The following is a 16745-nucleotide window of genomic DNA, read 5'->3' as shown; positions in this document are numbered from 1 at the left end:
TACATGTTTGTGTGCATGCATGTGTGCATGTATGTGTTGCCCTGCAGTAAGGATGGGGGCAAATATTGGACACCCCACCATGGTGGAAGATCTGATGTTGGGACTTTCTGTCATTTACCACATGTGTCTGTCCTATGAGAAGACAAAAACTGTGAAGAAGATACCCCCACTGGAACAGCCTCACGGACCACTTTCTACCTGGAAATACCATGGGATACTCTTGCTGGCAGGTGCTCCAGATCTGCTCTGAAACCCTTATGGGACTCTTTTCTTTACCAAAACAAGCTGACAGTAAGCCAGCACAAAGCAATAAATTGTGTCCTTTTATAGAAATACCCACACTTTCCTCTAGTCCTTTGAATTTAGAAGGTTGGTGGGAGGGCAGAGAAAGAACAAAAGACTGAATAACCAGATGGTATTAGAAGGAAAAACGTTAGGAAATGCACTTAGCATTTGAAATTTATATCTATATTATCTCACTACATCAAAGGCTTGGATAAGATGGGGAGGTGGGTAAGTACCAAGTAGAAAAGTTAAAAATTGTGGAGATGCCCCTTAATGTTTAATATTTGTGGTACTGTCTTAAAGAGTTTAATGCTGTGCACTGAATCTGCTTTCTTAGAATATTTTCCCACCCTTTCTTTCTTCATCCCACATTTGAATCCCTAGTTTATTTTTAAAATCTGAATGACTGAAATAACATCACTGCCTTAAACAGTCTCCCACTCTAAAAAGTCCTAGTCCTGGGAAAGAGCACCCTTCCTTGGGATCTGTTTTATTCCTATCATCTCGAAGCTCCTCTACTCAGTTTCTTTGCTGAATTCTTCTTCGCATAAATAGAAATGATTTCTTTTTTTTTGGTATTTATTTTATTTTATTTTTTAAATAAATCTTTATTCAGATTATTACAATTATTTCTCCTTTTTCCCCCCATAGCTCCCCTCCACCCATTTCCCACCCCACCTTCTGCCCTTACCTCCCCCCCACTGTCCTCATCCATAGGTGTATGATTTTTGTCCAGTCACTTCATGAACCCCCCCATACCCCTTTCCCCCTGAGAATTATCAGTCCACTCCCTTTCTATGCCCCTGATTCTATTATATTCACCAGATTATTCTGTTCCTCCGGTTTTTAATTCACTTGATTTTTAGATTCACTTGTTGATAGATATGTATTTGTTGTTCATAATTTTTCTCTTTACCTTTTTCTTCTTCCTCTTCTTTAAGAATACCTTTCAGCATTTCATATAATACTGGTTTGGTGGTGATGAACTCCTTCAGCTTTTTCTTATCTGTGAAGCTCTTTATCTGCCCTTCAATTCTGAATGATAGCTTTGCTGGGTAGAGTAATCTTGGTTGTAGGTTCTTGCTATTCATCACATTGAAAATTTCTTGCCACTCCTGTCTGGCCTGCATAGTTTCTGTTGAGAAGTCAGCTGACAGTCGTATGGGTGCTCCCTTGTAGGTAATTAACTGTTTTTCTCTTGCTGCTTTTAATATTCTCTCTTTGTCTTTTGCTCTTGGCATTTTAATTATGATGTGTCTTGGTGTGGTCCTCTTTGGATTCCTTTTGTTTGGGGTTCTGTGCGCTTCCTGGACTTGTAAGTCTATTTCTTTCACCAGGTGGGGCAAGTTTTCGGTCATTATTTCTTCAAATAGGTTTTCAGTATCTTGCTCTCTCTCTTCTTCTGGCACCCCCATAATTCTGATGTTGGTACGCTTGAAGTTGTCCCAGAGTCTTCTTTCATTATCTTCAACTTTTTGGATTTTTTTTTTTTTGCTTTTTGCTTTTTCGGTTGAGTGTTTTTTGCTTCTTTGTATTTCAATTCTTTGACTTGATTTTTGTGTTCCTCTTGTCTGTTTTTGGGTCTCTGTATAATATTTTTTATTTCAGTCAGTGTATGTTTAATTTCTAGTTGGTCCTTTTTCATATCTTCGAGGGTCTCGTTATATTTATCAGCCTTTTCTAGGATATTCTTAAAAAGCCTTATAATTGTGGTTTTGAATTCTATATCCAGTCGTTTGTTTTCCTCCATTTCTTTCGTTTGTGATCTGATTCTTTGACCCCGCATTTTCACTGCTTCCCTGAGTTGGTAAGGTAGATTTGTGTGCTAGGTTTCCAATATGGCCCAGTGGGTCTGCCTCCCCAGTTAACCTGAGGTGGACACTCTTGGTGCACCCCTTTGTGGACTGTGTGTACAGCCTTGTTGTAATTAAGTCTTGATTGTTGTTGGTATCACTGGGAAGAATTGACCTCCAGGCCAGTTGGCTGTAAGGATCAGCTGTGTCTATGCTGGGAGAAGTTCGGTGCTGGACACAGCCTTATAGGATTAGACTTGCCAAATTGCAATAGCCTCTGTGCTCAGCTTGGATGGGGTGGAGTCTCAGTCTTGGCTTCCCGTCAGCCTTACACTTGCGTGCACGTGCGCGCCTTCAGACCTCCGCCTTCCCTGGCTCCTGTGTCTCCGCCCGAGAGTCCAGACTCCCCCCACAAGAGCGTGGGTCCCCAGGGGCTCGCCTGGAACCGGGGTTCAGTGCAGTCAGAACTGGGGCCCAGTGCAGTCAGGAACCTCCGACTCCCTTCCACTAGGGAAAGCCTGTGGCAACCTCCGCAGCCTTTGTGCGCACTGGCACGCGCGCGCTTTCAGTCCTCCGCCTTCCCCGGCTCCCGATTCTCCGCCCAAGAGTCCAGACTCCCCCCACAAGAGCTTGGGTCCCCAGGGGCTCGCCTGGAACCGGGGTTCAGTGCAGTCAGAACTGGGTCCCATTGCAGTCAGGAACCTCCGACTCCCTTCCACTAGGGAAAGCCTGTGGCAACCTCTGCAGCCTTTGTGCGCACTGGCGCGTGCGCGCTTTCAGTCCTTTGCCTTCCCCGGCTCCCGAGTCTCCGCCCGAGAGTCCAGACTCCCCCCGTAAGAGCATGGGTCCCCAGGGGCTCGCCCGGAACTGGGGTTCAGTGCAGTCAGAACTGGGGTTCAATGCGGTCGGGGGCTTCCTTCCCCCTTCCACCAGAGAAAGTCAGCCAGGCTCTCAGCCACCCTTCCTCTCTGCGCGCACAAAGACCCTTTGCCGTACCTTCAATTCTCTGTGAGCTTTTCTCTTTCCTTCTAGTTGTAGAATTTTCACTCAGCCAGCTTTCCTGTGGTTCTGGATGGTGTCCGTTCTGTCTTTTAGTTGTAGTTTTGAAATTGTTGTGCGAGGCAGCAGTTTAGGTGTTTACCTATGCCGCCATCTTGGTTTCTCTCTAGAAATCATTTCTAATGTTAATTTCCTCCCCATGTTCTCACTGTATTGCAATTCTCCTGTTTCCTTCAGATAATTGTCTGCAAATGCAGTTTCCTCTGCTCCAAAACAGAGCAAATCTGCTGGCCAGCAAAGAGTTCACTCACTTTTTCCACAAGATGTTCTTGCCAACACTTTCTCCTTCTTGGACTGTTTCTGTTCTTCAGCTGTGTTGGGGCCCTGGATCTCAGCTGCTGAGTCAACCATACCAAACTGCTTGATGTGCCTCATTAGCACTATGCTCATTAAGTTTCGAATACTTCCCCTAGAAATTCCATGCCCTGTTCTCACCTGGTGAACTCCTACACATCCTTAATAACCTCTTCTGTGAAGCATTTTCTTTCTTTTTTTTAAAAAAAATATATTGTTATTGATTTCAGAAAGGAAGGGAGAGGGAGAGAGAGAGAAACATCAGTGATGAGAGAATCATTGACTGCTGCCTCCTGCACGCCCCCTACTGGGGACCAAGCCAGCAACCCTGGCATGTGCCCTTGACCCGGAATCGAACCCTGGACCCTTCAATTCGTAGGCCAATGCTCTATCCACTGAGCCAAACCGGCTAGGGCTGTGAAGCCTTTTCTGATACTTTGGTGGGTGGAGACTTGTTTCTATCTGTTAGGATGCATTCAGCTGATAGTAACAGAAATCCTGACTGGAAAAGACTTAAGCAATAAGGACATTTATTATCTCCCATAACCAATAGTCCAGAGAAGAGCAGTCTTCAGGGTTGGCAGATTCCACAGCCTGCTCTTGTCATCACACACCCAGGTTCTTCCTGTTCTCTGCTCTGCTTTTCTCATGCTGACTTCAGCATTAGGCTGGCCACAAATCTGAGTTATTCTGAGGAAGAAGAGCATCATCTCTCATCTTTCTCCCTTAGGATGTCCAAACTTTCTAAGCTTCCTATTCAGCTTTCCTTGACTTTTATTGACTGGGATCAGGTCACATGCTCTTGTAGAATCAATTATCCACACAGGGAATAAGAACACCCTTTATCTGGAAATGAGGTCCAGCTTATCATAAGCATGTGGGGAGGGATGGACAGATCTGGCCTTTGTTGGGGAAAAGGGGGATGGATGCTGGTTTGGCAAGGCATGGTGTCTGATACACTTAGGAAGTTGGAATATATTATACAGTTTGAGGGTTTATCTTCTTGTTTCAGTAAGGAAGAATGCCTCATTTATCTAGCTTATGCTTGTAGCCCCTGAATGCACAGAGGGAAAGAACTGCAAGACACAGTTCTTCCACAGTCTTTATGTATTAACTCCATTTGCCACAGCCTCCTGAATTCTCTCCAACATCATGTGGCATTTTAATCCACACCTATGAAGAGTTTGATTAGATATGCATGTACAGTTGGGCTGTGTGCCTCTGGGGGAGCTACAGGAAGGGCATCTGAGGGAGTGCACCAGAGCACACCATGGCAGTGCCAGTGTGTGGGACACTAGTTTTGAACATAGCCAGAGATTTTAACACTTTGTGTTCTAGTAATGGTTCTGAAATCTGTTTCATTGTGTGTAACTATAATAATTACTTATTTAAGTAAATCCCCATCTGTGTTATTCTCATAACAACCCCTTTAGGAAACACTTTGGTGTCACTTAGAATGATGGTCAGTTCTAGGGGATGTGGCTGTGCGCTGCAGGCTCACTGGGGGAAGAGACTTAGAGACAGGTGTTCAACCTGATCCTTACTGGAAGTCAGGATCACAGCACTGGGCAAGAGGAAAGGGCTGGCAGCATTAGAACATTTTATGTTAGGATAAAGGTCATATTTTATTCCTCTTTATAACTCCTACAGTCCTAGACCAATGCCTTGTGTGTACTAATATGTGGTGTGAAAGTGTAAGTAGGGTGGAGTGGCATTTTCTCATATTTTCAATGTGGCGATGAAGTGAGAGCCAGTCCAGAGGGCCAAGGCTCATATTTCTCAATGCTTCTCATTTACAGTGTTGGTGAGGCGTTTTCCCCTGTCTTGTCTCAGAAATGCCACCATATCACGGCCTGTCAGGCATCTGTTAGCAAGCTCTGTGAGGACAGGAGCATCAGAGCATTGGATGTGATGTTCCTTCCATGTGACATTTTTAAATGTTGGTCACTAACTACATACATTTGGGGAATCCTCTTCTTCTGGACTTCAAGGGAGTTTGTGGACTTGGAGGAAGTTGGGTTATAATGCTGCCTAAAGCGTTTAGCTTTTCTAGAGGAAAGAGATGAAGAATATCACAGTCTCTACTCTAAGCAGTCTCATTGTCTCATAGGGAAGACAGAGCCAAGGTCTGCAAAGCAATGCTAAACAATAAGTCTTTATAAAATTGGGCCATAAGGGGTGTGGTTTAAACTGTGAGTGCTGTAAGAACTCAGTGATGAGGGGGCTCAGACACAGGCTGTACAGTGCACAGGCCCCCACAGATAGGACTTGAGATGGAGTTTGTTGGATGGGAGTGCTTTAGGGGTGAGGTCTATTGTCTAAGCCTCATCCTGGGCCTGTATGCTGTTGGGGACAGGTTGGAGTTCACTACTGCCACCCCAGCTGCCCAGATGGCTAGACTGGTGGGATAAGGGATGCACCTGGACTAGAGTTTCTGCCTGGAGAAGGTGACACCACCAGCTGGCCAGGGAAAGAGCTCAGTGAAGGGTCATGCTCCTGAGGATGTAGCCTGGGACCAGGACTGTGCATGCGTATGCTGGGTGGCATTGCTTTGCCAGGACAGGCTTTCTTCTTTTTCCTGAGGAGGTAGAGCCCTGATTCATGACTTCCCAATGAAACTGGGTGTGTGTCCATAGGCAGTGGAAACCAGTTTCTTCTTTCCCTCTCCATTAAGTGGTTGGAACTTTTTCTTTATCCTGAAGCTTTGTGTGAGTATGAAAACAACTGTTTCTTTGCATTTTCTTCCTACTACCAATGCTACTCTATTTCACTTACCCTCATACACTGTGCTGGAATGGATCACCCAACCCTTCATATTCCTGTCAGCAGAAGCTAAAGCGCTGAGTGGACTGGTGGCTGTCAAGAGAATTGTGAAGCTCTGTGGGTAGGTGTATGGCCTATGACACCAGGAATTTGGGGGTTACTGCTGCTGAAGCAGGGACACACAGGGGCACATGTGAGGCAGCAGTTTCCCTGCTGCCCTCATACTCTGCCAAGATGATGCCTCTCAACCCTCAGGATCAGGGAGAGGCAGGCCAGAGTGTTTTCTCCACTGTGATAACTTGGGTCCTCTGAGAAGCAGACTCTGGGAAGATATTATTTGTTCAAAAGACTTATTGGGGGAAAGTCCTTTGAAGGTAAATGGGGAGAGAGTATGTGGATTCTGGGACAGCTGTCAGACCTTCCTGCAGACCCATCCTCAGTGGGAAGAGGGGAAGAAAGGAAGCAGGGGGAGAAGCTTTAAGTTGCAGAGAATTTCTAAGAAAGTTGTGGCAGGGGGGAGAAACCAAGATGGCGGCATAGGTAAACACCTAAACTGCTGCCTCGCACAACAATTTCAAAACTACAACTAAAAGACAGAACGGACACCATCCAGAACCACAGGAAAGCTGGCTGAGTGAAAATTCTACAACTAGAAGGAAAGAGAAAAGCTCACAGAGAATTGGAGGTACGGCAAAGGGGCTTTGTGCGCGCAGAGAGGAAGGGCGGCTGAGAGCCTGGCTGACTTTCTCTGGCGGAAGGGGGAAGGAAGCCTCTGACCGCACTGAACCCCAGTTCTGACTGCACTGAACCCCAGTTCCGGGCGAGCCCCTGGGGACCCACGCTCTTACGGGGGGAGTCTGAACTCTCGGGTGGAGACTCGAGCTGGGAAAGGCAGAAGTCTGAAGGCGCACGCGGGCCAGTGCGCACAAAGGCTGCGGAAGTTGCCACAGGCTTTCCCTAGTGGAAGGGAGTCAGAGGATTCTGACTGCACTGAGCCCCAGTTCTGACTGCAGTGAACCCCAGTTCCAGGCGAGCCCCTGGGGACCCACGCTCTTGTGGGGGGAGTCTGGACTCTTGGGCGGAGAATCGGGAGCCGGGGAAGGCGGAGGACTGAAAGTGCGCACGCGCGCGCGTGCCAGTGCGCACAAAGGCTGCGGAGGTTGCCACAGGCTTTCCCTAGTGAAAGGGAGTCAGAGGCTCCTGACGGCACTGAGCCCCAGTTCTGACTGCAGTGAACCCCAGTTCCAGGCGAGCCCCTGGGGACCCACGCTCTTGTGGGGGGAGTCTGGACTCTCAGGCGGAGACTCGAGCTGGGGAAGGCAGAGGACTGAAAGTGCACATGCGCGCAAGGGCAAGGCTGACAGGAAGCCAAGACTGAGACTCCACCCCATCCAAGCTGAGCACAGAGGCTATTGCAATTTTGCAAGTCTAATCCTATAAGGCTGTCTCCAGCACTGAACTTCTCCCAGCATAGACACAGCTGATCCTTACAGCCAACTGGCCTGGAGGTCAATTCTTCCCAGTGATACCAACAACAATCAAGACTTAATTACAACAAGGCTGTACACACAGTCCACAAAGGGGTGCACCAAGAGTGTCCACCTCAGGTTAACTGGGGAGGCAGACCCACTGGGCCATATTGGAAACCTAGCACACAAATCTACCTTACCAACTCAGGGAAGCAGTGAAAATGCGGGGTCAAAGAATCAGATCACAAACGAAAGAAATGGAGGAAAACAAACGACTGGATATAGAATTCAAAACCACGGTTATAAGACTTTTTAAGAATATCCTAGAAAAGGCCGATAAATATAACGAGACCCTCGAAGATATGAAAAAGGACCAACTAGAAATTAAACATACACTGACTGAAATAAAAAATATTATACAGAGACCCAGAAACAGAATAGAGGAACACAAGAATCAAGTCAAATAATTGAAATACAAAGAAGCAAAAAACACTCAACCAAAAAAGCAAAAAGCAAAAAAAAAAAATCCAAAAAGTTGAAGATAATGAAAGAAGACTCTGGGACAACTTCAAGCATACCAACATCAGAATTATGGGGGTGCCAGAAGAAGAGAGAGAGCAAGATACTGAAAACCTATTTGAAGAAATAATGACCGAAAACTTCCCTCACCTGGTGAAAGAAATAGACTTACAAGTCCAGGAAGCGCACAGAACCCCAAACAAAAGGAATCCAAAGAGGACCACACCAAGACACATCATAATTAAAATGCCAAGAGCAAAAGACAAAGAGAGAATATTAAAAGCAGCAAGAGAAAAACAGTTAATTACCTACAAGAGAGCACCCATACAACTGTTAGCTGATTTCTCCACAGAAACTATGCAGGTCAGATGGGAGTGGCAAGAAATATTCAAAGTGATGAATAGCAAGAACCTACAACCAAGATTACTCTACCCAGCAAAGCTATCATTCAGAATTGAATGTCAGATAAAGAGCTTCACAGATAAGAAAAAGCTAAAGGAGTTCATCACCACCAAACCAGTGTTATATGAAATGTTGAAAGGTACTCTTTAAGAAGAGGAAGAAGAAGAAAAAGGTAAAGATACAAATTATGAACAACAAATACATATCTATCAACAAGTGAATCTAAAAATCAAGTGAATAAAAAATCTGATGAACAGAATAAACTGGTGAATATAATAGAATCAGGGGCATAGAAAGGGAGTGGACTGATAATTCTCAGGGGGAAAGGGGTATGGGGGGTTCATGAAGAGAATGGACAAAAATCATACACCTATGGATGAGGACAGTGGTGGGGAGGTAAGGGCAGAAGGTGGGGTGGGAAATGGGTGGAGGGGAGCTATGGGGGGAAAAAGGAGAAATAATTGTAATAATCTGAATAAAGATTTATTTAAATTAAAAAAAAAAAAAAGAAAGTTGTGGCAGGACTGAGTGGGCATCCTCCAGCCACTGGGCTGTTCAGAGGAGCCCCTTCTTCCTGTGAGTGCCCTGCTCCCTCAGTGCTCAGCCTCCCTGTCTGAGTGCCCTGCTCCCTCAGTGCTCAGCCTCCCTGTCTGAGTGCCCTGCTCCCTCAGTGCTCAGTCTCCCTGTCTGAGTGCCCTGCTCCCTCAGTGCTCAGCCTCCCTGTCTGAGTGCCCTTCTTCCTCAGTGCTCAGTCTCCCTGTCTGAGTGCCCTGCTCCCTCAGTGCTCAGCCTCCCTGTCTGAGTGCCCTTCTTCCTCAGTGCTCAGTCTCCCTGTCTGAGTGCCCTGCTCCCTCAGTGCTCAGCCTCCCTGTCTGAGTGCCCTTCTTCCTCAGTGCTCAGCCTCCCTGTCTGAGTGCCCTGCTCCCTCAGTGCTCAGCCTCCCTGTCTGAGTGCCCTGCTCCCTCAGTGCTCAGCCTCCCTGTCTGCTCACCGTGGGAGATTTACCTGACAGGTTCATTTGCAAGGCCATTACCTCAGGTCACCTCTGGCAGCAACAGCTGACTTCATTTACTGTAGAGTACCTCTTCTTGAAGGCTGGGTCCAGAGTGGTGCAGAGGGTCAGGCAGGGCCTCTCTGATTTTGAGGCCTTGTATGAGTTTAGCCACAGATGCCCAGATAAGAGGCACTCGTTGTTATGATAAACACTTTTTTTTCCCTGCTTGGGGAAAGATGAACGCTTCATGTTTATTTCTTGTAATTGCATTTAAAGCATATTGTAAAAATAAGTGGTTCATCCTGTGGGGATTTGGAATGGTACTAATGCAATTCTTCCCTTTTAGTCCCCATGCGAGTGGTGTCATGTAATGCCCTTTATATCCCGCTCAAGGGGAAAGCAGAGTCATAGTGTCATTCATGGTACCTGCCAGATAACTTTGAGAAAATGAATCCTTTATAGACAAAAAGTGGTGGTAAAGTGGTGTTCTAACGCACGGCCCTAAACCACTTGTAGGGAATATAGGTGATGTGTCTTCCCTTATCCTTCCTGCCTGGTTCTGATGTAGGCTGCCCACTTCCAAGGTGGATCAAGCTTTCACAGTGTATCTATCACTTATCTTCTCTTGCTAACGAAGGATAGGATATAATATTTCTCAATATTATGGAGGAGTGGGCCAAATACTGAAGAACAAGTGAAGTACAAATATTTGTGAAAGGACTCTGTTTTCATTCTCACCTCTCATTCTAATTAGTTCTCCACATTGTTGCTCAAGTGATAGTTCTTATATGAAAATCTGATTGTTTAACTCTACTACCTAAAATCTTTCAATAGTTCTGTGTTGCCATTGGGTTAAAACTGAGAACTCTTACATGGTAGAGGGGCCTCCTTGTGACATGACCCCACCTGTGGTCTACAGTGGAGAGTATTCTCTCTCTCTCTCTCTCTCTCTCTCTCTCTCTCTCTCTCTCTCTCTAATTTTTCTCTCCTCTGCATTTATATGTTATTTTCGTTAAGTTATCCTAGTGACTGTTAAGGCAGAAACACTAACGTTTCAGTAACTATGCAGCAGAAAATTAACTTTTCATTCACATAATAGTCCAATGCAGGTACTTCTGATTGGTGATGTTTCCCCCCACCTGGTGTCTAAGTGCAGGTGCCTTTGTTTTCTTCCCATCCATGTAATAATAGGGAAAAGAGAGGAGAGAAAACTCCCCTACTTCTTCAATGTTGTGACCCAGAAGTGGCACGTATTACTTTTGCTTACATTCCATTGTTGAAAACCCAACCAGATGCAAGACAGCCAGGAAACCCAACCTGTGGCTGCCCCCTTCTCAGGAGCTGTTCTGCACATTGGAGAACATAAATCACGGGGATTTCCAGCTATCTCTGCTGTTCCTCATGTGCTACCACCTATAGGTGTAGCCTGGATCCCAGCTCCTTCCCTGATTCAGCTCATCTGGACAACTCTTATGTGGCCATTTAAGATTCATCTAAAGCTTCGCATCATTTCGAAGGCTTTGTAATGTCTTCACTCTATCCTCATATAACAAAGTGAGCTCACCAGCTGTCATTTCACACATCACATTGTATTACAACTGTGTTCATGTATGGTTATTATTTTACAAACTTGAGCTCCTGCAGGACTGGTACTATGTTTTTATTTTAAATCAGTAAATATATGGCACAAAATATGTACTCACAAATGTTTTATTAAATAAATGAAAAGTTATTGTATGACTCGATTCACAAGAGAGTGGTAAAACATCCAACACTGCATGATTTAAAGAGTGAGCTTTATCTTAAGAGTAAATTTATGTTAAAACACATATATCAATCTTATTTTTAAATTGAGGAATGTGTAGGCCTCTGAAGTTTCTTTGCTCTTGTTAATAAATCTGTCATGTAAAGAGCATTCACAGTGGTCAGATTACCATGAGCATCCTAACGGAGTTCATACACTCAGAAGTCAAGGACTGTGACTTGGGTTCAGCTCTTCACTAAAAGGAATGTTATGTTAGTAGGATGCATTTGGCTACAAGTAAGCTGAAACTTGAGTCACAATTGTTTGAAAAATTAGAGAATATACTATGTCACATAGCATGAAGTCTAGAATTAGGGTAGTTCCAGGATAGGTTGATCCTGTGGCTCAGTTAAGTTAACCAGGACCTGGGTTTTCTCTTTGTCTCAGTCCTACTTTCTTCAGTATATTTATTATGTCCTTGGACTGGATCCCTTCAAGGTCACAGATATCTGCCAGCAAAAAGTGAGGAAATATATTGCCTTGGTTATGTCCTGAGGGAGAAAATAAGAACACCTCTCCCCCAACCATATAAGTGCTTCTTTTTAGTCTGACAAGACTGACTTATATTCAGTATATGCTGATCCATGGACCAGAAACTTTACCTAGGGAATTCTATCTCCTAACTGATTTGATTACTTAGTGTCTCACAAAGCAGAGGTTTTCTAGAAGCACTTGGGTGAATAAAAGAGGAGGGTAGTTCTTCTCTCCAAAATTCATGGGTCCATTAGAAAGAAAAAAAAAGGGGGGGATATATGCTGGGTATTCAAGCAGTACTGTTCATCACAAATATTTTAACAATACAACCTATTGAAATGGTGTCTATGAAAGAGTGAACAATTTTCCAAAGGAGGCAACAACCCAATTCTTTCTCCTGACACTCTACAGGTTCCAAATCACATATTTAAAAGCATACAATAGTGAACATTTTAGACCGTGTTTCTCAAGTGCAATTATTTATTCTTTATGTAGGTCTTATTATGGGATTAATCTTATGATATGCCACAGCACCAACTGATATTGAAAGTGGAACTGTGTATGATTGTGGAAAACTGACCTTCAGTCCATCAACTCTGCTGATTAATATCATTGACCAAGTCTATGAATATAAATATAAGAGAGAAATAAGTGAGCACAACATCAGTCCTCACCAAGGCAATGCCATATTTGAAAAGGTAAGAATTTGATCTCATTTTGTTTTCCAGTATAAATAATTTTATCATACATGATCCATCATATCCTATATAAAAAAAGGGAATATGCTAATTGACCACCACACCCTCACAAAGTGGCGGCGCCCACAGCCAATAAGGAAGGAATATGCTAATTGACTGCTACGCCCTCAAAGATGGCGGCATCCACAGCCACAAGATGGCAGCGCCCAGTCCTCTCAGCCCTGCCAGGGCGGCAGGCACGCAGCACGGCCAGGCCCACCTCCAAGTGGGTCCTGCCGCTCCGCATGCCTGCTTCCGGAGTCCCCCAGTCCCCTCAGCCCCCCAGCCACCCAGGGCCGGCCCAAGGTGCAGGCAAGCCTTGTATGGCAGCTGCCCAGCTGACGCCCAAGGTGCACGCAAGCCTCAGATGGTGGTTGCCCAGCCACCCAGGGCCAGCCTGAGGCACAGGCGAGCCTCAGATGGCAGCTTCCCAGATGCCCAGGGACGCCTGAGGCTCAGGTAACCAGGGTTGGCCGAGGCTTATGTTGCTGGCAGTGGCAGCAGCAGAGGTTTATGGGGGCGTCGCCTTCCCCTGATTGCCGGGTCGCCTCCTGCCCCTGAGGGCTCCCAGACTGTGAGAAGAGGCAGGCCAGGTTGAGGGACACCCCCCCCTAGTGCACAAATTTCATGCACTGGGCCTATAGTGTAATATATTCACACTCATATATATGCTCTTTTCAACACCACACTATGAAGGTGATTTAATTGACTAAGGGGTTAACATCTTGATATATACTTTAAAAAATTTTTAAATTTATTCCAGAGAGGGAGGGAGGGAGGGAGATACAGAGAGACAGAGGGAGAGAAACATTGATGTGAGAGAGATACATCTATCGGTTGCCTCCTGCACACACCCTGACTGGGATCAAACCCGCAACCTAGGTATGTGCCCTGACCAGAATCGAACCCGAGACCTTCTGGGGCACAGGTTGAAGCTCCAACCAGTTGAGCCACACTGGCCAGGACTGATATACTCTTAATGTAAGCTCAGTTGTCTGTATTTTTCATATAATTTTCATATATTTTTTGCAAACCATAGCTACATTAGCTAAAAAGATGTAACTCAGCTGACGCTGCCTTTCATGAAGCTTTACTCAAGTTTTCCCATGTGTGTTTTAAGCATTAGTGCATATATTACCAGCTGACTACTCATTTCAAATTTCTCTAAGTCAAAAGAAAAATGGGAGAATGAAAAAATTTGTACTTGCAAACCTCGATCTAGGCTGACTGCCATTGGGCTGGTTGGAACACACCGACAAGAGAGTCGTCTCAATGGAGCTTCACTCCATTAGTTTAGCTACAGAGCCTTAGATAGAACAAAATTGAGAAGTGATTCATCTTTTAAAAATGGTTCTATTATTGCAAATATGTGAACTGCCTCAGGCATTGGAAGGAAAACTTCCTTCTGCTTTCAAGACTTTGGGTCAGAAAACAGGTGCAGTTGCCTTTTGGGGTGCCTTGTGTGTTATGGATCAGTCCTTGCAATAAGTGAATTTGTGTTTAATAATACAAGTCCCTAGTAAGAACCAGAGTCTCATGTGACTTATTCCAGGTCCTTTTGTGTCTGAGATGAGAACTTCCTTGATATTATGGAAGTGTATTTTATCATACATGGATTTAGTTTTCTTTTAATATATGCATTTTTCCCATTTTGTGAGATTTGGGGTAGAAGGGAGATACTTGGTCTCTCATGGTTCCTCATTCAAGATGGATAATTTTTAGTGTGTTTTTTCCACATTATCTTTCCTTAACACATTTCTGGATTAACTTCCTCCTACCACTTGATGAGGGCTCATGAAAGTCAAACAAAATATATTAGCCTAAATTAGCCTTTGTTAGGAAAGCAAATTGAAGCAACAAAAAGACAATGAAACAATGTATTTCTGGAATAAAAAGGAGCAGATCTAGCAGCATAGGGTTTTAATTAAAACATACTCTTCAGCTTTACCTTTGGTTTAGTGCCACGGAATAATTATCTTCCTCCCTGCTCTCTTGCTTACTTTCATCTGTATTTCTTACTTTGCAGCACTATTTCTTCAGGTTGATCCCCAAAGATGCTGACAATTATCTCTGTTACTACAGCAATTTTGTTCTCTAACAGGATTGCCAACAAACACCAGATCAGAAATTTTATTTCTGTTAATGACATATTGATTCCTTTATCAGCAGCAACTCCAGTGTTTGCTTTTGAAAAACTAAGGCAAGAGATGAAGAAAATGTTGAAGTTGCTGGGGCCCTCTTGGTTTTTCAATGGATAGAGTATGACTTCTGCACATAATTGAGACTATAATTGATCTTGAATGGTTCAAGTATTTTCTATACTAACTTCTAAATCATGTGACTCAGTGAGTCACAATTCGAATTTGTTTCTCAAAGAAGTCAAGGTTGGTAATGGATGACTCTGTACCCACGGTACACCCTCCCCTTGTTGCTGCTGGGGAAGGGGGCACCCACTGGTACGTTTACCATGTCAGACGACTTTAAGTAGAAAGATCTTGTTTATAAATGGCCAGAGTATATCTTAGTGCACACTTATTGCTTCTGTGCCAATGTCTGGGGATGCTAGTTAGTCTTTGAAAATGAAAAACCAATAGTCGGTCTTCCTTATGGGATGTTTCCACTGCATGCAACTATTCATATCAGTCAATCAATTAATCCATGTCAGATGCAAAAAGATTTCAAAAAAGGCTGTATTCATTGGCAGGCTTATAGGGAGGTAACATGGAGTGATAGAGAAAAAAAAAATTAGGACCAGACAGTTCTGCCAAATATTCTTAGTAAATTCCTTGAATTTTGTAATCTCCAACTTTTTTTTTTTTGTGTGTGTGTGTGTGTGTGTAAAGTGGGAGATTAGAACTATTTTGTAGGGTTGTTTTCCTATTTAACTGAGATGATGTATATAAAATGCCTGGCTCCCATGAGGCCTCATATTGCTCCACTGTCTCTCTATACTACTCCTGTGGCCACTTCTAACACCACCTCCAACACTAATGCACCCTCACTGCTACTAGGTAATATTTGAATGCTTAAAAATGCCAGGGATTAATAAAATGTGTGTTTTTTAACTTACTTAACATCTGTTGAAGAGATAAGACTAGTGTATGTCTGTATATAATTTAGTTCTAAATTTTATCATAGGGACTATGAAGACTATAAAACTTTACAGATTAGTTGTCACAGATGCCTGAACATGTCAGGGAGGCTTCCTGCAGGAGGTGGCCCTTGAGAAGTGCTCTGAAAGTTTGAACAGGTGGTAGGAATCAAGTTCAGAAGTGCACTGGGCAGGATGGGAAGGATGGGCAGGGTGAGGCTGTAGGGCATTGTTGTCTGGGTGAGAAGACTTCAGCCACTGTGGGTCAACAGAACCTGCTTCATATGGTATAGGCACAGTGTGAGAGAAGCAGCCAAGACCTGGAGGTTTTAGACCTGGCTGAGAATATGAGAATCACAAGACAGAGGTGGGAGAGGGGAAAAAAGATTTGAGGATAAGGATGTGTGAAAATTCCCTCAGAGTTACATAGAGGTCATCTGATTTAGAGCAAGAAACAGGCCTAACCTCATGAAGGTGGACTTCATCATTTCATAGGTGAGTAAAATAAGAACTTAAGAGCTAAATTGACTTGAGTCACTGATTCCCAAACATGTCTGCACTTTGGAGTCACTTGAAGCTTTAAAATCCCTGATGCTTGTGCTTCCCCCTGCAGTTTGTGATTTCACTGCTTTGGCCTGGGACCTAATCTTTGGAATTTTTAGATTACCAGGTGATTCTAATGGGCAGACAAGGTGGGGAAGCATTGTTCTAAGTTCTGTGTTTATTCAAGTGAATATGGTGAGGAGGGAAATGCCACTATTATGCTCCCTCCCCTTCCCTGCACTGCAATTTCCCCCTTCACACACAAAGCATTCTGCCCAGGACCTCTGCTCATAGTGTCCTGTTTGTCTAAAATGGTCCTGCTTTTCAGATGTCAGGATCGTTTTTATCCCTAGAATCTTGGCTTTTTGTGTGAAATGTCATCTCTTCAGAGAGGGCTTGCCCCTGCAACTCTTTCACATGGAATCATCTCTCTCTCTCTCTCTCTCTCTCTCTCTCTCTCTCTCTCTCTCTCTCTCTCTCTCTCTCTCTTTCTCTCTCTCTCTCATTCCTCCTCTCTG

At 44.3% G+C, this 16745-nt stretch overlaps 1 protein-coding gene across 1 annotated transcript in view; it reads left to right on the top strand.

Annotated features, from left to right (window-relative positions):
- Positions 1 to 16745, top strand: part of SLC9A9 (solute carrier family 9 member A9) — a gene marked incomplete at its 3' end in the record, with an annotated part of 980651 nt that overhangs the window by 125517 nt on the left and 838389 nt on the right. Inside the window, 2 exon segments of the mRNA XM_080654659.1 lie at positions 12352 to 12374; positions 12378 to 12554. Coding sequence (XP_080510785.1) covers positions 12352 to 12374; positions 12378 to 12554 — 200 coding nt within the window.

Source organism: Plecotus auritus, assembly GCF_963455305.1.
Source record: "Plecotus auritus genome assembly, chromosome: 2".
In the NCBI taxonomy this organism is placed as follows: Eukaryota; Metazoa; Chordata; class Mammalia; order Chiroptera; family Vespertilionidae; genus Plecotus; species Plecotus auritus.
Note: the sequence above shows the minus strand (reverse complement) of the source record. Positions and strands in the feature narration are given on the sequence as shown.